Genomic DNA, 19,826 nt, shown 5'->3' on the forward strand with positions numbered 1-19,826 from the left:
ATCATGTTTGACGGGGTGCCATCTGCCAGGCAGGAGCAGAGACCCCAGCTCAGGGCTGGGTCCCTTCAGCGGGGTGGGGGGCAGCTGGAAGTCACTCTGTGGAGCAGGGGGGGCGACCCGGGGGGGACAGCCCTGGGGACAGGCTGTCTGATGCCACACGCCAAGCCCCCGTGGTTGGAAAGCGCCATCCCAAACACACGCTTCTGGAAAACAGGGGCCGTGGCAAGGGAAGGACTTATTTAAATTATTAATTAGCTTTGTTTTTAAACACGGGCTCTGAGCAGCCTCCGCAGCAGAAGGAATTGTTATTAAACGCCAGCCCTCCGGCAGGCAGGCCATGTGTGCGCGGCGGAGCCCGCAGCGCTTGGCTGCCAGATAAAGACGTTATTGTTGTCATCGTGCCTTCGTCCCAGCCCTCCGCCTGCTCCCACCCACCCACGGCTCCCACCCACCCACGGCCAGCGGATCCCAGGAACAAAACCCCCGCGCTCGGCCCAGGCTCCTGGTGGTGCCGAGAGGAGGAGGAGGAGGTGGAGGAGGAGGAGGAGGAGGAGGGAGACAGCCAGAGAGAAACTTGTCTTGGGGATTAATAAGAGGCAGGAGGAGGGAGAGGTGCACACAGGTAAGCTGTGGGCAGGTGCTTTCCCCCAGGCTCTTCTCGCCTTCAGGACACTGCACTGGTCCATGATGCTCCTGCCCTCTCCAGCCTCCCTTACATGCAAAGCAGCATCTGCTCTTCCTTTTTTTCCCCTTCTCCTCTTGTTGTTTTTTTTTTTTTTCTTCTCCTGTTCTTCAGCAGCTGGAGTCTTTGTTCCTTCCCTTTCCTCTTGTTGCAAGAGTTTTTCTCAGCATGGGGCAGGCTGGGGGGTGTGGTGGGGGAACTTGAGGCTGCAAAGTCAGAAGAAAGTCCTGTGTGTGATAGTACCGCAGCTGCTGCCAGGCGCTTTCTGTGGGGGTAAGCAAGGGCCCCCTTGTGTGTGCCCCCCCTCCAACCTGTGCTCTTACACGCTCACAACCCCTTGCACGCTCGGCTCTGGCTCTGCAGCCAGGGGGGCAGAGCTGGGGGTGTCGGAGGGGGGGTGCACAACCCCAGTCATGCCCAGGACAGCCCCCTGCCTTGGAAAGCAGCAGGGAAAGCGTGCAAGGAGCGGGGAGAGGCTGAGAGGGGAGCAGACACCTCTGGAGCTAGGACTGCTACCAGGGAGCCTCCGGTAACACTGTGCTCAGCATAAGGTCCATCAAATGGGGCTGGGGAAACAGCCGGGGGGGGGCTGGGGGGTCCAGCTCCTGTGGGACGGGGGCTGCGTGCAGCCCCTCGCCCCCATGCCGGAGCGGGGAGCAGGGGGTTCCCTGCCCTGTGTGGGGGATTGAGGGGAGAGGGAGCAGCCAAGCAGCACCCCAGTGCTGCAGGGGCACTTTCCAGCAAGCTGGTTTTCTGCCTAAAATGTAGGTGGGAAAGCCCTTACCTCCTGCCCTGCCTGGATCACACAGACCCTTCCCAGGGCATGTAACACCACTTCTGCTGCCTCCATCAGAGATGTGAGCCAGCCCGGCTCCAGGCAGGCAGAGAGGTGCAGCCCCCTCCTGCACCCCCCTCCTGCACCCCACTGCCTGGATCGCTGCCGTGTGGGTCCCGTCTGGAGCCGGCTCTTTGTCTCTGCTCCGGCAGATGATGGGAGAAAGCAACAGGGCAGCGATGTTCGCTGAAGTCCTGGGGAAAGGGTTTTGTTGTGTGAAAGAGGCTCATCCCAAACCTGCCCTTCCCCGCCTGTTTTAAAATTTTAGGAAAAGCATCTACTGGGCAGAAAGTGGAAATTCATCCCCTTGGCAGCTGAATGCAAAGCATGTCGCACATGAGAGCTTGGAAACTTTCCTGGGAGCCTGCGATGGAGGGCCTGCCTTATGTGGTGCTCAGCCGGCGGCATCCTGCGATGCTTCCCGGGAAGCACCCTTTCCTTGGCCAGCCCGGGACAGGCAGCGCGGAGCAGAAACGCAGGGTGCTGGGTGTCCCTGCTCCCCTGGGGAAGGGGGAGGGCGAGAGGCTGAGTGTTTTCACCTGGGAAGAGACAAAAATGTAGCTGTGGGAAGTTTTCTCTGCCCTTGGGAAGCAGCTGGAAGGCAGGGATGAGCCATCAGAGCGGTTTCGCACCCTTAGAGAAAGCAGAGCTGGGGGGACCAAGGCAAGGTATCGGCTTGGAGGGGAGCAGGGTGTGCGTGGGGGGCAGGCACGGGGGTAGGCTGAAGTCGCTTTGGCAATATTTTCTCCCACATTTTGCTTTTGTCTGTGCCCAGCCAGTTCCACTGTGTGTGGCAGAGAGATCTGCGGGCGGGCTGAGCCAGGAGCAGCCCTGGGAAGGGTCGGGACATGCAGTGAGGGAGAAGGAGAAGGAGGGAGGAATTGCTGACACAGAGAAGGCAGAAGAAAGGTGTTTTCTTCCAAGGCTGCCTTCCCATGGACTCTGCTGCGGGAGGAGGTTGCTGGAGGGAGCAGTGAACACAAACGAGCTTTTCGCAATGAGTCTGGTGACTGTAGTACAGTGAGGAAATGCTGCTGGCACGCAGAGGGATGCGGGAGGCATGCTCTGCTGTCCCCACGTCTCCCAGTCCTCGGGCTGACCCAAAAGTGTTGCTTGAGAGCCTAGGAGCGTGTCTGAGCTGCTCTCTATCAGGGTCTCCTGAGACACCCACCCCCTGCCCGGACACAGCACTATCCCTGCAAGAAGCGCTGCAGTGGGGCTGAGCCCCTGCGGCCACCCCGGTGCTGTGCCAGCCCCAGCGCCTCTGCCTCGCTGGGAAAGGGCTGGGAAAGGGCGACAAGAGCAGGTCATTGCATCAAGGCTCTGCTCCCCAGGGGACCCTGGGGACGCCTGGGTGACGGCGTGTCTGCCCTCCCCTCGGAGGACAGGCTTGCACTGAATTTAGCCCTTTTCCGCCGTTCCCAGCTCTCTGGCGCAGCTGGATAAAGAGCTCCCTGTTTCGGTCACAGCTGATCCGACCCAGACTCTTGCAGAGACACGAACAAGCTGTTGCAGTGGTTGGATGCGAAGGAGGCTGACGAGGGAGCTTTGCTGGCTCCTTTCGGTTATTTTTAGCTTGCCCTCCTTGGTTTGCTCCAATGTGCGGGTTCCCAGGCTGGGTGGGAGCATTTTCCAGCCTGGGGGGCTGCAGGGATGATGGGAAGTGGGGGTCCCAGCGGGAAAGCTGAGAAGGGAGCTAGCAGGGCTATGGGCAATGAGCTGGAAAGGATCCCTGGTCCAGCCATCTCAGCTTTCCCCTCTCCTCCTGGTGTTAAAAGCTCCTTTTATCCCTCCCAGCCCCTTGACATGCGCGGGGGTCCCGGATATATCGGTGCTAGCTGGCCAGAGCCAGCTGCTGGTCTCTGCATGTCAAACGGCTGCAAGAAGAGATGGGGAGGGCAGGAGGCACCCGAGGGAGAGCGCTGGGACTTCTGCCCATGACAAATCCCCCTGTGACCTTTGCATGCTCACTCTTGCCTTGGAGGTTGTGATTTTTGCCTGCCCTTGGCACCAGTCGCTGGGCTGACAGCGAGCACTGCTTGGGAGCTGTGGGTTAGTGAGATGCAGAATGATAAACTATTTGGAAAGCAAACACCAGTGGCATTTGGGGCTGGAATTTCCAGCTGTGGTGCTGAATTTTTGTCAGTTGTAATGGGATGACTGAGGGAGCAGCTGTCTCATTCTGGGAAAAACTCTGGGCTGGCATCTGTTGGGTGCCTTCATCCCGCACCCAGGCCAAGCTGGCTGGCCCAGCCCGCAGCTCAGGAGGTGTCAGAATTGCTTTTGTCCGTGAATCGAGCCTTTTCTGCCCACCAGGCGGTTGGTTTCCTGAATGCATTCATTGCTTCATGATTTAACTTTATTCCAGTTGCATGGATTCCTTGTGGGTACCCGGGATCCGAGCTGTCCTGTCCGTCAGGGAGTGGTGAGAAAGGTCGAGGCATTTGCAGAGCAGGCGCTTTGCTGTGGCTCTGGCCACGGATTTGACAGCTGGTGCCCATGTAGAATCAGGGTGTGGGATTTGGAAATTCAGTTTCTTGCATTCGTGCCAGTAAATTCAACTGCATGAAACTGGATGGAGAACAGACTGCTGACTGTGGCGGGTCCAGGGAGAGCTGGCTTTGAACCTTCCAGCATGTTGGAGGCAATTGTAAAGCTTGTGGTGGCCTCAGGCTCGTTGCATCCCCATTATTCTGGATGAAGGGCTGTTGTGGGGACCACGGGCTGTGAGCTGGTTTCCTGCAGATTGTTTGGAAGTGGGTCCTGCTTTCCCCGGGCAGAGCCTCCGCGGGGAGCTGCAGCTTTGCAGGGAGAGGCTGGTGGGGATGGGTGGTGGGGAAGGGTCGTGGCAGTGCTGGCTCTGCCTGGCTGCGATGGACAGAGGGGCTGTGGCAGTCCCATGGGGACATGCCAGCAGGTTGCAGGTGGTACAGTGGATAAAAGGGGCTGCATCTGCCTCCTGACACTTTCCTTCTGTGCTGACAAATGCCACATGATGCTGCTGCTCTCCAGCCTGAATTTCTGGCTCGCTGACTATTTCTGCTATACGCCGAGTCTCTAAACATCTGCAGTGTTGGAGCCTCATGCGGAGGGGCTGGCGCAGGCTGTGCAGGGTCAGGTCGTTCCTGGAAGGGCTGAGAGCTCAGACAGCTCCCCAGCCCAATGGGGTGACAGCTCTGCCCTGTCCCCCACCCTCCATGTGACATTGCCCAGGGCAGCGGCCGGGTGGCCCAAGCTGATCGTTTCCCTGCGAGCGGAGGGAGCCAAACACTCGGACCGCAGCGTGTGCTGGCTGGAATATCGTGTCCCAGCTGCCTCCTCCCCTCTGCGAGGGGCCAGCTGCAGACCTCAGCCCCTGCCGCCTCCCTGGGCGTTGTGGGCGTTAAAATCCAGGTCTGTGCTTTGGAGCCCAGACAAAATCTCATGGCAAGGTCTGGGACAAGGTTGGGGGGGAGATCCATGTGCAGGGGGAGACGTGGCTGCGAAAGGCGTGGGGTGTTGTGAGGCCAAGAAGGGGACTGCACGTACAGCAGCTCCCTGTCACGAATTTGCCCGTTCTCTGCAGCTCACCATTGAATCTGAACTCTTACAACACAGAAGCACGCACGTACATCCCCGATGGGGACTTGCTGCAGCACTGCTGAGCTGAGTATCTGGCAGCATTTGGACCCCGTCGCTTTTCCCTGTTCCTCCCTTCCCCCAGTGAGATGCCAGAGCTCTGATTGAAAACAGCAGGCATGAGAGGCTCGTAGGGTTAAACAGAGCCAGATGGGAGCAGGGCGAGACAAAAAGGAAAGTAACAGGCTGGGCCTGGAGGGGGGGGACGAGAACAGGATCTTTTCTTGGAGAAAGTCAATTACTTGGAGCCCCAGGAATGCGTGGGATGGCTTCAAAGGGAGCGGTGGCCCATTGAGGGGCCCGCAGAGCATCCCAGGGTGGGATGTGGACCCTGGTGAGAAGTGTAAGGAAAAGGGGGTTGATGTGGCGGGGGGCTACCCCAGCAGTGTGGGTTCGTGCTGCTTGCTGCTCAGGTGGGGGCTGGGGACGTTTCCCTGCTGCTGCCTGAAGGCAAACACCATGTGCCCGGCTCAGCCGGGGTGCTGAGCTGAGCGGGGTGGCTGTGCCTGCTGTGCCGATGCCCTGGCCCCTGCGGCCGTGCCAGCACCGCAAGCTCCGCTCCGTCCTGTTGTGTGGGAGAGAGCAATGAGCTGGGAGAGCTCAATTTCTCTCCAACATCCGTCACCAAAGGTTCCTGCCCCACACTCCAGTCCCAGCAGTGCCAGCTCCCACAGCAGATACTGTTTCCCCAGGAGATGCATCTTCCTCTGAGTCTCCTCATCTTCCTCCCTGTCTTCTTCCCTGTCTCATCTCACTTGATTCTCTTTCCCACCCTGCCTCTGCCGAGCTCCTCCATCTGCCTCGCTGTGCCTGCAGCTCGGCTCTGTTCCTGCTGGGGTGACAAATGCCGCCGGGAAAAGCCTGGCGAACACCCTCAGGTATCTGCCCAGGAAGCCCACAGCCTGGGCTGCTCCAGCTGGCCCCGGGGAGTGTCAGAGCATCCAAAGCACCTTCTGCACCGGGCTTTCTGGGGAGCTTGTCTGCAACAAGCTGGATCCCTCCATCCTCCAAGACATCAGCTGGAGAGTTACCAGCAACACTCTCTGAAGGAGGACGGCTGCTGTTCCAGGCAGCAGCAGGGAGGGCAGAGATGAGACAGGCAGCCTTCACGGGTGATAACAACCCAGAGAAGAGGGAGAGGTGGTGTGTGTAAGGTGTTGGGCTGGTGTCCAGGAGAAACACTCTAGCTAGGGGCAAGCAGAGACCTCTCCTGAGCCCTCCAGGTCTCCCACTTCTACTGGGACTCTCCCCAAATCAGCAGCTCAGCCCAGTGCAGTGGGGCTGGAGGTGATGGATTGGTTATCTGGGCAGCACGAGGAGCCATATAGCCATAAACCTTCGGTATTGACCATGCATAATCTTGCAAATGCCCTTTTTATCACACGGCCTTGCAAATGGGCTGTCCTCTTTGCTGCCCTGCCAACTGCCGCTGGCTTCCCGATACTGTTGCTCAGCCAATTTGCTACTGAATCATTGATTTTTTTGGCTCAAGTGCAAAATTAAGCCTAATCCATCAAGGTCTCTGAAGGGGCAATCCATCCTTCAGGGAGAGGGCACAGTGGTGTTGGGGTCCCGGTGGGTCCAGGCTCTGCAGGGCAGTGCTGGAGGTGTCATGGTCCCCAGAAAACTCCCAAACAAATGAACCTCCACCACCCCCTTGGCGTAACACTAAACCAGAGAGAGGGGACCTCAGTGACTCATGCTCTAGAGAGGGGTTGGATTTAAAGATAACATCCAAGGGGAAGGAGGGATAACAGCAGCTTGCTGGCAGGGACATGGGGTAAATTCCTGCCTGTCAGTGATGGGGGAGATGGGAGATGAGGCGGTACCTAAATCAGGCACATCCTAACCCAGCTCTTCTTGTTGCCTCCCTCAGGCAAACATCTGGACCATGAAGGTGGCCTTCAGATTGCTTCTCCCGCTTGTTCTTGTGCTGATCTCAGAGGTGAGCGGGCAGCGGAGGAAGCCTCCCCGGAAACCCACCCGCCCGCCTCCCGAGTTCATTGAGCCTGTTGAGCCCACAGAGCTGCCTCCGCCCCTACCACCGGGTCCCCCTTCCATCTTCCCGGACTGCCCCCGGGAATGCTACTGCCCTCCAGACTTCCCCTCTGCCCTCTACTGTGACAGCCGCAACCTGCGGAAGGTCCCCATCATCCCGTCCCGCATCCACTACCTCTACCTCCAGAACAACTTCATCGATGACCTCCCAGAGGAGTCCTTCAGGAATGCCACAGAGCTGAAATGGGTCAACCTAGACAACAATCGCATCCGGAAGGTGGACAGGCGTGTTCTGGAGAAGCTGGAAAACCTCATCTTCCTCTACATGGAGAAGAACCAGCTCAAGGAGGTCCCTTCCTTCCTGCCACCCAACCTGGAGCAGCTGCGCCTGAGCAGGAACCAGATCTCCAAAATCCCTGCTGGGGTCTTCAACAAGCTGGAGAACCTGGTGCTCTTGGATCTGCACCACAACAAGCTAAGCGATGGGGTCTTCAACAAAAACACCTTCAAGGGACTCAAGAACCTCATGCAACTCAACCTCGCCCACAACATCCTGAGGAAAATGCCCCCCGGGGTACCCAATGCCATCCATCAGCTCTTCCTGGACAGGAACAACATTGAGGACATCCCCAGTGACTACTTCAAGGAGTTCCCCAACCTGGCGTTCATCCGGCTCAACTACAACCAAATCTCTGACAAGGGGCTCCCCAAGAACTCCTTCAACCTCACCAACTTGCTGGTGTTGCACCTGGCCCACAACAAGCTCACCAACGTTCCTTTCATCAGCCCCAAGCTGGAGCACCTCTACCTGAATAATAACTCCATTGAAAGTGAGTTCCACTGCCCGGTTGGGAGGCTGGGGGGAGGTCTTGGGGTGGCGGGGAGCAGACAGGCGTGAGGGTGGTGTTTTGTTGGAAAAGGTCGTTTTTTGCCCAGTGGGATGTGAACCCTTCAAAGGGAAATGCAGCGGTGAGATGAGCTGGGAGCTCCTTGTAGGTGAAGAAGGCTGTAAGGGGGATGAATTTGTGTGTGTGGAAGGATGGCTCACATCTCAGCTGAGGAGCAGAGCTAAAATCCCCCTGGTGCTGCAGGGCTTTTCTTGTCGGTTGTCATGGGCAGCTCTTCTTTGGGGCCACCTGCCATCCAAATAGTTCCTTCCCCAGCCGGGCTCAGAGACAGGGCCATTGAAAAGGGAGAGTCTGTGCACATATTTTAAGAACAGATGCCAAGAACGCAGGCAAGATGGTTAGAAATAACCCAGCTCAGCTCTTGAGCTGAGCCTCACAGGGGAAGGAACAGGGAGAAGAACAAGGCTGTGATGGAGGTTGCCTTGGCAAACCAACTGGGGCAGTTTCACACCATTCCAGGCAGAGTGCTGCAATTTCAGGGGAGAGGTGCTGGCCTGTGAAACGTGTAAACACAGCTCGCACATTTGAGAAGAAGACAGGGACCCATTCTTGGTCACTCCAGATGTTTCTGCTATTAGAGGTCCAGCAACCTGCTGTCCTTGCTATCCACGGGGAAGCAAGAATGCGGCGCTCCTGCCAGAAACCCTCCATGTGCTCTGGGAAAAGCACGCTGTGCTCCCCTATTTCTGGCTGTGGTGGGGGGTATGGGGGCTGCAGGACCCACCCAGGGCATTACTCACCTGTGAAGCAACCGCTGGTCCCCACAAGGGGTGTGTGACACAAACACTTGCACGCTGCGGTATTGATCGTGCAGTGCTGGTGTGTGGCTTTATCTGCAAAAGCGATCGGGGGCTGAAGAGGGGGTGTAAAATCCCAGCTCCTGCCCAGACATGGCACTGAGCATGAGCCAGGAAGGGACGAGCAAGAAAGCTGCTCCTTGCAGGCAAGCCTTAACAGTGTTGTGGGTCACGATGCCAGGGAGGGGGACAAAACCCTCACCAAGCCACGTCCCTTCTCTCAGGGCATCGCCAGAGTCGGCTCCCAGGGAATAATGATGCAGTGATTAATGCCTGGTTCAAACGCTGGCTAACCTGCATTTTATTTAAACACCAACAAACTGGAGCCAAGAGGGACCTTGGGGTGACAATGGTGACTGCTGCTGGCTTCACAGGCATGGGTACCCACGCCCTGCTAAGGGCTTTCCATGGAGGGATGCTCCCCTGGCCGTGCGCATCATGCCCCAGCTTTCCCTTTGCCTATTGCACCCAGCTTTTGTAAGGTTTCAGTCCCTGCTTTGGGTAACAACATCAGAATCCTCAGGTTTATTCTCGGTAATGCAGGCCCTGGGGTGGGGAGAAACACGTGGAACTCCAGAAGTGAGCTACGAGCTGGTTACTGACGTTATCTCCAGCGTAACGGTGCTGGAGCATGTTTCCTTGATGTTTCTTTGAAGGCTTAGGGCTGGGTCGGCAGGTTTCATCTTTGAAAATGTTCCCTTTTCTCTTTCGAATGACACTGCATCCCTCACCGTGTTTTGGCTGAACGTGACCTACTTCATTTCTGATCAAAACCAAGATTTTCCTCTCACTGGGGCTGCTCTGTCTAGCTGGAAGAGGCTGGGGATTCCTCCCCTCAGTGGCAAAGCAACCCCATTTTGGGGTTCAACAGACAGGCAGGCAGGGAGGGGGGGTCTCAAGCATCCCTTTCTGCCTTCCCCGTCCTCTAACCTGCACGCCGCTTGTCCTCCCCTCCCTGCAGAGATCAATGGGACGCAGATCTGCCCCACCTCGCTGATGTCCATCCAGGACTTTTCCCCCTCCGACCTGGACAGCGTGCCCCGGCTCCGGTACCTGCGGCTGGACGGGAACCTCCTGAAACCCCCCATCCCTTTGGACCTGATGATGTGTTTCCGCCTCCTGCAGTCCGTGGTTTTCTAGAGCGTGCCTCTCCCAGGACTTGGCTTTGCACAGAGACTTGACCCCCATCAGTGTTTGACACGTGGGACCCTCTTTGCTTCCCTCTCCCCCTGCTCACACCTCACCTCCATCCCTCTCTCCCCCTTTTCCTCCTCTGCAGCAGCCGTGGACACACGTGGCATGTGCATCCTTGGGGACCACTGTCTGCAGGACAGCACCACATCACAGCAGCCATCCCAGGTTGCAGCACTAGCCTGGGGGGAGCAGCCATGCTCACCCCAGTTCCCTGCCTGTGGGCTCTGCCTTCCCTGCCCTCATCCAGGCCAGCCCTGGAGCTGTCTCTGCCTCTCCCCTTCCACCCAGCAGAGTTTCAGGAGGTTGGATTCGGTCCCAGCCACAAGCATCTCTGGATGGAGCTAATGAGGGAGCCCAGGGGCCACCTCGCTGCAGGACTTGGGTCACATCATTGCTCCAGGTGGTTGCACCCAGAGAGCCCGTGATGTCCTTAGGGAAAAATCCCCTGTGATGGAGGTGGAGCAGGGATGTCCTGGGCTGGCATGCCAAGGGTGCAGATGGCCACCCCGCAGCCTTGGGGTGCAGGGCGATGCGTAGCGGCAGCGGGTGGCTGGGGGAGCAGGATGTGTGCAGGAGGGTGGCTGGGACAGGCGACGGCACCTCATGGCCAGAGTCATGTCCTAGGGACCTGGGTGAGGGACACGCTCCTCCCGCCTGGACCCTCCCGGGGGGCTTTAGCCTTAGCTCCGCATCGCTCTGGAGGCCGAGGGGCTTATTCCCTCACGGTGGTGTGAATTTGGCAGGAGGGAGCGGGGAGGGTGTCCAGCCCCTGCGGCCGGAGCTGGGCTCTCCTGTGCCCTGTGTGGGTTGCACCTTCCCCACAGCCATACGTCAGGCACCCTCCTTTGCAAGACCAGCCCCCTCCCTGACTTTCACCCCTCCCAAGCTCCCCCATCCCCCGGCAGCATCAGTCCGTGGTCCCCATCCCAGCATCCCGCATCCTCCCCCTGCCCTGTGACGGGAGATGCAGGGCTCAATGCATCGGCCGCACTCCACTGCTCCCAGCACACCCTGCCCTCCCCGCTGCAGGCAGGACCCCAAGCCTGCGGGACCCCCATGCCAGCAGCCTTGGCAGCGATGCCAGTGGGATGCTCGCCCCCATATTTAGGTATCTGGGGCCAGATCCTGATGTGGGTGTAAACCTGGGCTCTGCTGGGGCTGGCTTGACCCGTGAGATCTCCACTGTGCTCTCCGTCCCTCTGTCCTCCTGCCTTGACTCCCACCTCCTAGAAATTTTATTCTCGGGTGCTTTCTTGAACCAAGCACACATGACTGGGTTTGCCTTTTTTTTTAGAGAAAAGGAAAGAAAAAAGAAAAGCGAAGAATTACTCTTTTGGAAAAGCTATTTTTTATCCCCCCTTCTCCCTGTTTTCACATGTATCACTTCCCTCTCTGATAGCTGTACCTGCATATATAGGGTGTCCGGGTTTAGGGGGGGTTATTCTCATTTTTTTCTTCCTGATTCTCAGGATTTAGATTTAAGGCTGAGCATTAGAGGGGAAAAAAAAAAACCCCAAACAACCAAATAACTCAAATAAACATTAAAGCACTAAACCAAAGAAACCACCCATTACCTCCTTTGCGTTCAGCCACCAAAACTGACCCTTCTCCGAGATGGGCATGGTCAGGCACCGTGCCCTGCTCCCTGGGAATGGGATAGCGATGCTCCCGGCAGCCTGGGGACACAGCGGTGACCCTATGGGCTGGGTGCTCCCCGCTTTCCAGTGCTGGAAGGTTCATTAAACCCCTGTGCTAATTCAGGCTTGTTTTCTTATGATAAAAAGTCCCTTCTCCAAATCTTCCTCCAGTGGGCTTTATTGGGTTCAACAGGTTTCAACCTTAAACCCGGAGACCCTATGTATATATTTATATATAATGTGTATATATACTGGTAGACTGTACAGATATATCTAGAAACATATGTAGTTCTCAACTGATTTCAACTTAATGGTATTTTCACTCCTACTCTCCACAGCAGTGAAAATAAAATGATTCACAAGGGACCCAGAGCTGCAGTCGGACCTGCCTCCCCCTGATCCATCTTCATCTTCCTCACTGCGCTGCAGCTGCTGCTTCATTCAGAGCCACATTTCCTCCAGGCCAACTTTCCCAACAGCTGGAGGTCAGGAGACCCCGGGGGTCCCCGCAGCGGCGGGCTGGCAGGCTCAGGGGTTGTTTGTGGCGTGCCCTGGTTTGAACTGGGGTTGGGCTGGGCTGGCAAAGCAGCACCAGTGTCAAAGCAGCAGGCATGCCTGCAGAGCAGCGGCGGGCAGCCCTATGGAGCATGTGCCTGTCTTAATGAGCACCGCTGCTAATTAAGAAAGCCTGACCTGAGCTGCAGCTCCCAGGGCTGTGGCTGCAGCTGATGGGTGTTATTGTCCCTGCGAGCCAGCTGGGAGAAGCCAACGGCTGCGTGAACTTGGGCTGAGCTGCCCCCGCGTCACCTCCATGCGCCCGGGGAAGGTGGATGAATGTCCCCAGGGTGAGTTTGCCCCTGGGGAGCAGCACGGAGCAGCCTCAGGGCACGCACGGGGCATGCATGGGGCAGCTGGAGGGGAAGGCGAGTCTCCCACCCCCACCAACGCACCCAGGTCCATCCCCAGGGCTGCGGCCGTGCTGGGTGCGCGCGTGTTTTCACACCAGCAGAATGGGTGTAGGCAGCGACTTCTCCTTCTGCCCGTCGCTGCAGCTTCCAAAATCTCCTCTCGCTGCTGCTCTCCCTCCCCACGTGAATCATGAGCGGAGAGGGAGGACGGCTGTGGGCGCGGGTGCGAACGCATGGGCTGCGGCGTGGGGCTGCTCACGGGAGCGTGCACGCTGGCAGGAGGGGATGCGTGTGCGTGTGTGTGCGCAGAGCGAGCTCCCCTTCTGGTTTTGTGCCGGAGAAGAAAATCGCTGTATTTTGTCATTGGGGTGTGAATCATGCACTCCTGGGTGGGCATTCACTGCCTGCCTCCCCGGGCAAGTCAGCCCTGTCTCCTGGGGGAGCTGAGCACTGAAAAAGAATTGGGGGGGGGGGGGCTCATTTCTTCCTCAGTCACTGTGCCACGTGGGGAGTAGGACCCGGGCCATCCATCGGCGAGGGAAGCCTTCCCCTCACCCCCTGTGCTGTGGGATCACAGGGAAAGCTGGAAACCCCTTGTTAGTGGGGGCAGAGTGGGGCTGCATGGGTGGGCATCAAAGGGGGCTCCTCAGCATGGGGGGTGATGATCTTCCCGGTGCCGGGGAGGGGGCTGCGGGCCCACTGGGGAGCGGCTGCTGAATGCAGCAAGAGGGGGTTTGGAGCAGGATGAGTTACTGCTTGGATCAAGCCCCCTTGCAGATGGGGACTCCCCCAGCCCAGCCGTGGGTGCCTGAGCAGGGACCCCCCCTGCTGTGAGGGTTTGCCCCCACCCTTGGGGCGATGCCGTGCAACTGCCGCTGCCTCTGGGGACAAGGGAAGAAGGGGGGACAAGGACAGACACCAGGGCAGAAAACCGGCTGCCCCAGGGACCCTGTTGCCCTGGGGACCCTCATCCCAGGCTTTACTCTGCATCAGTTCCCCCCACGCTGGGCTGCCCCTGGTCCCCCCTAGCTGAGGCAGAAGGTGCCATCCCAAGGCTGTGTCCCCTCTAGCCATGCTGAACCAAAGCCCCAGGTCCCTGGGGAGGGGGGACTCAGCAGCCAACCCTGGACAGGCGCCTGCAGCACCTCCAAGCAGCAAAGGCACCGGGTAATGTCCCCCCACAGCTGCCACATCACCTCCATCACGGTGGCTGCCAAGCTGCCTAATGAGGGGCTTAACAAAGATTAACTGCTCCATGCTGAGCGGGGCTGGGGCTGCCCTGGCAGGACGGGTGCTGGGGGCTGGGGGCCAGGGGACTGTGGGTGCATGGACAAGGCTCGTGCCCACTGGTGGGGGTGCTGCCAGGGTGTCCCTGCCTGCCCAGCAAGCACCAGCAGATGGGTGTGATGTCTCGGGTGGGTGAGTGCGTGGGCTGCGATCTGCCTGTGAGAGAGAAGAACATTTTTACAGCAGTGGGTGGCTGTGTGTGCACAAGGCTGCCCAGCGCTGCGAGGAGCCCGTGGGGCTGCCGTGCACACCCTGCCCATCCTGGGGTGTCCCAGCCCCATAGCACACATCCCTGGCAATGACTTTCCCCCCCCAGAGGATGAAGCAGGGGAGCTGAACCCTACATGGGGGGTATCAAGCAGCCCCCTTGCCCCAGAGCATGTGGATGCACACAGGGGGAGATGCAGGATGTTTCCCATCCTACCCTAGGTGAGGGGAGCAGCGCTGTCCCCTGCCACGCCCACACCTGTCCCCCCACCCCCAAACGACCCCCACATTTCCAAAGCGATGGTGTCCAGAGGGGTCAGTGGCACTGAGCCCCGTAGGAGGCAAGTTGGGGTGGACGAGCCAAGTATCACCAGCCATCTGGCTGCTGAGGTGGGCCTGTGTAGACCCCCAAACTCTGGGGGGCAGTGGGTCCCTCCACACCCTCACCAGGGCTGGGATGCTCACTGGGCCCCAGGGTCCCCCCCCAGTTGAGATCCAGACCAGCAAGGGGGCTGCACCTGGTGCTTTGCCATTTCTGCATCCCCAGGGATGGCCACAGCTGGAAATCGCTGTCTAGCTTGGCAGGACCTGGGCTGGTCAGGGCAGGGATGGAGCTGGCTCTGTCCCCTCTGCCCAGAGTTGTGTGTCCCCATCGCCCATGGGGACAGCAGGGCAGGGAGCTCCATCCTGGCCCATCCCATTCCAGCCCCCACAGCCCCAGACACAAGCCAGGGCTGTTGGAGGACAGCCACCGTTGGGGCTGGCTCACCCCTGGGGACAATATAAGGTCCCAGTGGGGGGCTGCTGGCTTGATTGGCCGCATCCTGCCTCTCCCCTCAGCAGAAGCCATGCCAAGCCCCTCTTGCAGCCACCCCCCACCCCCCTCCTCTGTGCATTAAAAGCTCAGCAGCCCTTCCCTGGCCAGTGCACCAGCCCGTGGGACCGGAGTGGGGCTCTCCCACAGCAAGGAGCAGGGGAAAGGGGGTACGTCCATGCCATCATCTTTCTGCTGCTGCAGCACCAAACAGAGCCCCACTGGGCTGGGGTGAGCTGTGGGGCTGGGAGGATCAGGGGCTGGCAATGGGTGCGAGGGGCTCACTGCACCGGTAAAGGCTTGAGATGAGTGAAACCAGCAGAAATTAGGGAGCAGCATCCTCAGCCTGGGGTACAAAAACTCTGGGGTGGGTTGTTGCTTTTGCATTTGGTTTGGGAAAGACGTGCGGGAGGCTGCTGGGTGCTGCGCCCCTCCACCTGCTCTGCCGTGGGTGCACGCGTGGGCGTGCAGCCCGATGGGTGGGCGATGCTGCAGCCGAGGGTGCATGGTGGGTGCTGGGGACCCATGCACGGGGCCAGCTGCAGGTGGGAGTGAGCTCCCTTCGGGAATGGACCCCTGCAGGTTTGGGTGCGGGGCTGCCACATGCACCCTGCCCGGGCTGAAGATCCAGGGGTGTCCCCGTGCAGGCAGCCCCTGTGCTCAGGGCTGGGTCACAGGGTCCCTGTGGCTTCTGGTGCCCTCAGCACCAGCTGGATCAGGATGCTGCAGGCTGAGAAACAGCATCCTGGGCTCTAAACGTGGGTGTAGGAGTGAGGAAGACCGAAGGGGAGAGCAGCAGAGTGCCAGGGCTCCTGGGGTCATTTCTGCTTGGCTGATGGGTTTATTTGGGCCAGTGACCAGCTTCACCCGTCACCTTGAGCCTCCCACCACCTCCCGACCCCCTCACTGCCTCCTTGGGGCTGGGAAGGCCGGGAAGCAAGGGCAGCCCGGCATGGCCGCGGGGCCTCTCCTGCACAGCCGTCCAGCCGAGCGTGAAATGTGTTGAAAAGAAAAGGGACGGCATAATGCTCCTCGGGCTGGGGGTGGAGGCTGTTTGTCCCCCACGGTGGCCACAGTCCCCACCACGGCTGCAGAGCGGGGCTGGCCACAGCCAGCGTGCCAGTCCTGCCGTCCCATCCCTCTCTGCTTTCAATACTTTGCAACCATTTCAGGGCACCTGGCCCCATCCTGACCTGCGCTGCTGGCCCTGTCAGAGCCCTGTGCGCCTCGGGACTGTGGTCCCCAGTGCTGCCCTCAGAGTAGTGACCCCGGCTGGGTGCAGGATGAAGACCCTGGCCTGGCTGGCCATCACCAGCCTGTGTCTGGGGGGAGCCTGGGCTGTCCCAGCCAAGGAGGAAAGGAGGAAGGCAGAGAAGCCAAGAGCTGATCTTGCACTCTACGAAAACCTGGACCTGGACAACTATGACCTGACGTTGGACAACTATGGTGAGATCCTTGACCTGAGTAACTATGAGGAGCTCTATGACTACGGTGACCTTGCTCCGAAGGTGAGGGGGATGCAGGAGAGCAGCCGGCACACGGGGCAGGTCTTCCTTGGGTGCGTCCTGAGAAAGGGGCTCGGTCCAAGGGATGGATGGGGCACAGCTGGAGAACCAGCCTCTGGCACAAGCCTACAAGCCCTGGTGGCTCCTCCACCACTCTTGCTGGTGGTGGGAAAAGCTTTACCCGACCCTGACCTCCGCCAGCTTCCTTGTCCCCTGCCAGCTCCTGGCCAGAGCATCACTGCAGGAAGCCAGGATATGAGGCTTCTTGCATCCCTCTGGGCAAACAGGCAGGCGGATTTCTGAAATGCTGAGCTAGGAGAGCTCTCCAAGGAGGAGCTGGCTTTTCAATAAGACCTACCCAACTGCCCTTGGCCCCTTGACCAGTGCTGCCCACTCTGGAGGGGACTGGGAGGACATGCTTGGCCACCCCAGACCTCAGGCCCACGCTGTGTTTGCAGATTGAGGTCGGCACCCTGGCTCCTCGCCCCAAGGACCCCGCAGCTCTCCCAAATCTGGGTGCCACAGCTGAAACCCCGGAGCTGAAACCTCCAACCATTGCCAGCCCCATCCACCCAGCACCCATCCCCGCGCAGGGTGAGTGTGGACCCCTGGGTGCAGCGCAGAGGTGCAGTCAGCGGGGTTTGGTTCCCATGGGATGCAGCCCCGTGTCCCAAGGGGTGGCAGGGCTGATGCTTTGGAGAAAAGGAAGCAAATCCTTTTGCCACCAGCAGACAGCAGCAGTTATTTGCTCTGCCTGGGCAGCGAGGAGATGGGCTATTGGGGGTGCGTATTATCACACAGCAGGCAGAAGGGCTGCAGCGAGACATTTCTGGGAAACAAGAGCTCCAGCAAAGCAGCAACACTTTAATGAGCAGAGGCATTGTGACAGTCGGACAGAGTAGCAATTAGATTAGTGACAATTAAAATCCTGTAGCGAGGGATAAATATCTTTATTCATTTTCTGTCACTCTGGACTGGGACAAATTAAGTGGGAGGCAAAGGGAAATTGTTGCCTTGCTGCTTTGAACTCCCCCACTAATGGATGCTGTGTCTCGCGGGCGCTGGGGGAGAGGAGAGGGAGCACGTGGAGGGGGACACATGGCTTTACCCCTCCTGCCACCCCTGGCCAGCTTGCCAGGACCCTCACCCAGCCGAGACAGATGTTTTCCTCGATGCAAAACTGTTATCCTTTGCTCTGTTTCCTTCTGTGGAAAAACTAAGGGGGCCAAGTGAGCTCTGGGTGTAACACTGCTGTGTTTGGCAACCTTACATCTCGCCCTCTCCCACAGGAGGTATTTGGCCCTGAGGAGCTTCATTTATTAGCAGCTCCCTTGGCTGGGAGTTTCTGGCGCTTCCCCTGATGAGGTGGCCTGGGCTGTTTCACTGATGAAGGTGCTGGGGCCGTGGCAGCTCTGGATGCTAAAGATTTCATGTACCCACAGCGTGGGCAGGGGTGGGCACATCCTCCCATCTCCCTGCACACTGGGGTACTGGGGGGGGGCCGGGGAGCTGTGCCATGCCATGCCATGCCATGCCATGCCATGCCAAGGGTTGCCTGTACACCCCCAGGCTTGCCCAGCTGCCTGCTCTGCCTGTGTATTGGCATCTCTGTTTATTGCGACGATGCTGACCTGGAGCACATCCCACCGCTGCCGCCAGACACCACCTACCTCTATGCCCGCTTCAACCGCATCGGCACGATCCGGGCCAGCGATTTCACAGGGCTGAGTACGTCCAGGCAAGGGAAGGGTCAGGCTCCGCAATGGGGCATGGCGGGCACTAAGTAGTTCTGCGTGGGTCCCTGTTCATCTCCTCCCTCCTCTCCCACCAGAGAAGCTGAAGCGAATAGACCTGACCAGCAATTTCATCTCCTGGGCGGACGTGGATGCCTTCCGCCGGCTGCCCAGCCTGCAGGAGCTCATCCTGCCCGAGAACAGGCTGACGGCGCTGCCTGACCTGCCCCACAGCATCGTCCGGCTGGATGCCCGTCTCAACAGGATCCCCAGCACTGGCCTCCGGCCTGAAGCTTTCCAGGTGCGTGCTGGGTGCTGGGGCTACCAGCCTGGTGGCTGAATCCAGGCTGGCTTTAACCCAGACCTGCTGTGCCAAGGGGTAGCAGGGACGGTGCAGAGGGCCGGAGCAGGGCTGGGAGCAGGGAGGTTCACCTCTCCCCTCTTCCCGCAGGACCTGAAGCAGCTGCAGTTTCTCCATCTGTCCGATAACCAGCTGGACTATATCCCGGCACCCCTGCCCGAGAGCCTGCGCTCCCTGCACCTCCAGGTGAGACAAGCCCGGGTCTGTACCTGTGTCTAGCAGAGCTCACCATCTCCTCCTCCTCCCCATCCCTTTGAATCTGATTTTGCCCTTTGCCTCCCTGGCCAGAACAATAACATCCAGACCATGCACGAGGACACGTTCTGCGACAGCCGAGACCACAGCCAGATCCGCAGGGCGCTGGAGGACATCCGCCTTGATGGCAACCCCATCAACCTCAGCCTCTTCCCCAACGCCTATTTCTGCCTGCCTCGCCTGCCCACAGGCCGCTTCTTCTGAGCCCCACGGCCCCAGCGCTGGGAAACGAGGGCGAGTGTTCCTGGACCCACCATTCCCCTACCCCAGACCCCCTGGGACCCTGCTGCCCCATGGAAAATATGGGATTAAAGCAGATGCATTTAACCCTGGTGTGAGCTGAGCTTCCATGTAGGGTGAACTCAGCTCTGGGGCAACCAGCGCAGGGGATGGGCAGCTCTAATAAAATGAAGACTTCAAAAATGCATTCAGTGTCACGTTCTAAACAGCGAGAGCAGCAGAAAGTCCTCACCCAGCCCCAGCCCAGAAGCTGCACTGTGAATGATGCTGTTCGCAAAGATGGGGGCTTCCTTGTGTCCCACTTCTTCCCCAGTTCCCTCCTGGGGCCTTGGGAGCACCCCTCTGTGTTTGCTTTCAGAATTTCCAGGAGATTGTGAGCTGCATTGCTCCAGAGAGGTGATGCTTTGGCCACATCAGGTTTGACCCACCTGATCAGGCAGTCCCCAGGTCCTTCAGGTGGGTCTGTGGAGCTATGGCCACAGCTGGGCTGTCCCTGTGTGCTCCAAAAGGGGATGCAATAGGAAACGACAGCACAGGGCAACTGGAGTCCTCCACCGCCCCACCTCAGACCCACTGCAGTCCCGTGACCCTGCTCTGGGACTGGGTGCTGTCCTAGCCCTGTGGGGGGGTGGTCTCTAGCACGAGCTGTGCCCAGAGGGAGGGTGTCCCTGGGTTTGGGTCTGCTTCAGCTGCAGGGAAAGCCTGGGGCACCAGCGGAGCCTCCGAGCCAAAGGGCCCCAGGTCCAGCAGAGGAGAGTCACTTGGAGGGAGTTAAAATATCTTGTCTCATCCCAGCTTTCAACACCCAAAAAGAGCTGCCCAGTGGTGAGATATTTTAAATATAATG

The 19,826-nt window shown here is 59.0% G+C and overlaps 2 protein-coding genes across 2 annotated transcripts; both read left to right on the plus strand.

Moving 5' to 3' along the window:
* Positions 1-497: 497 nt before the first annotated feature.
* Positions 498-12,041, plus strand: PRELP (proline and arginine rich end leucine rich repeat protein). Its single transcript, XM_056361833.1, has 3 exons — positions 498-622; positions 7,012-7,963; positions 9,800-12,041. The coding sequence occupies exons 2-3, from the start codon at positions 7,027-7,029 to the stop codon at positions 9,976-9,978; spliced, it is 1,116 nt and encodes a 371-aa protein (XP_056217808.1). The 5' UTR covers positions 498-622; positions 7,012-7,026; the 3' UTR covers positions 9,979-12,041.
* Positions 12,042-15,621: 3,580 nt separating this feature from the next.
* Positions 15,622-19,137, plus strand: OPTC (opticin). The gene is made up of 6 exons (XM_056361661.1): positions 15,622-16,393; positions 16,849-16,984; positions 17,960-18,118; positions 18,222-18,424; positions 18,575-18,670; positions 18,773-19,137. Exons 1-6 carry the CDS (start codon positions 15,911-15,913, stop codon positions 18,941-18,943), a joined length of 1,248 nt encoding a protein of 415 aa, XP_056217636.1. The 5' UTR covers positions 15,622-15,910; the 3' UTR covers positions 18,944-19,137.
* Positions 19,138-19,826: the final 689 nt, after the last annotated feature.

Source organism: Falco biarmicus, chromosome 16 (genome assembly GCF_023638135.1).
Source record: "Falco biarmicus isolate bFalBia1 chromosome 16, bFalBia1.pri, whole genome shotgun sequence".
Lineage (NCBI taxonomy): Eukaryota > Metazoa > Chordata > Aves > Falconiformes > Falconidae > Falco > Falco biarmicus.

What these genes read in the sequence shown, in the direction of transcription:
- PRELP (XM_056361833.1), top strand. Translation starts at nt 7,027, where the DNA reads ATGAAGGTGGCCTTCAGATTGCTTCTCCCGCTTGTTCTTGTGCTGATC. An exon ending in GAATAATAACTCCATTGAAA is followed by an intron (nt 7,964 to 9,799) that starts GTGAGTTCCACT and finishes CCCTCCCTGCAG; the next exon opens with AGATCAATGGGACGCAGATC.
- OPTC (XM_056361661.1), top strand. Translation starts at nt 15,911, where the DNA reads ATGCTCCTCGGGCTGGGGGTGGAGGCTGTTTGTCCCCCACGGTGGCCA. An exon ending in CAGCGATTTCACAGGGCTGA is followed by an intron (nt 18,119 to 18,221) that starts GTACGTCCAGGC and finishes CTCTCCCACCAG; the next exon opens with AGAAGCTGAAGCGAATAGAC. An exon ending in TCCGGCCTGAAGCTTTCCAG is followed by an intron (nt 18,425 to 18,574) that starts GTGCGTGCTGGG and finishes CTCTTCCCGCAG; the next exon opens with GACCTGAAGCAGCTGCAGTT.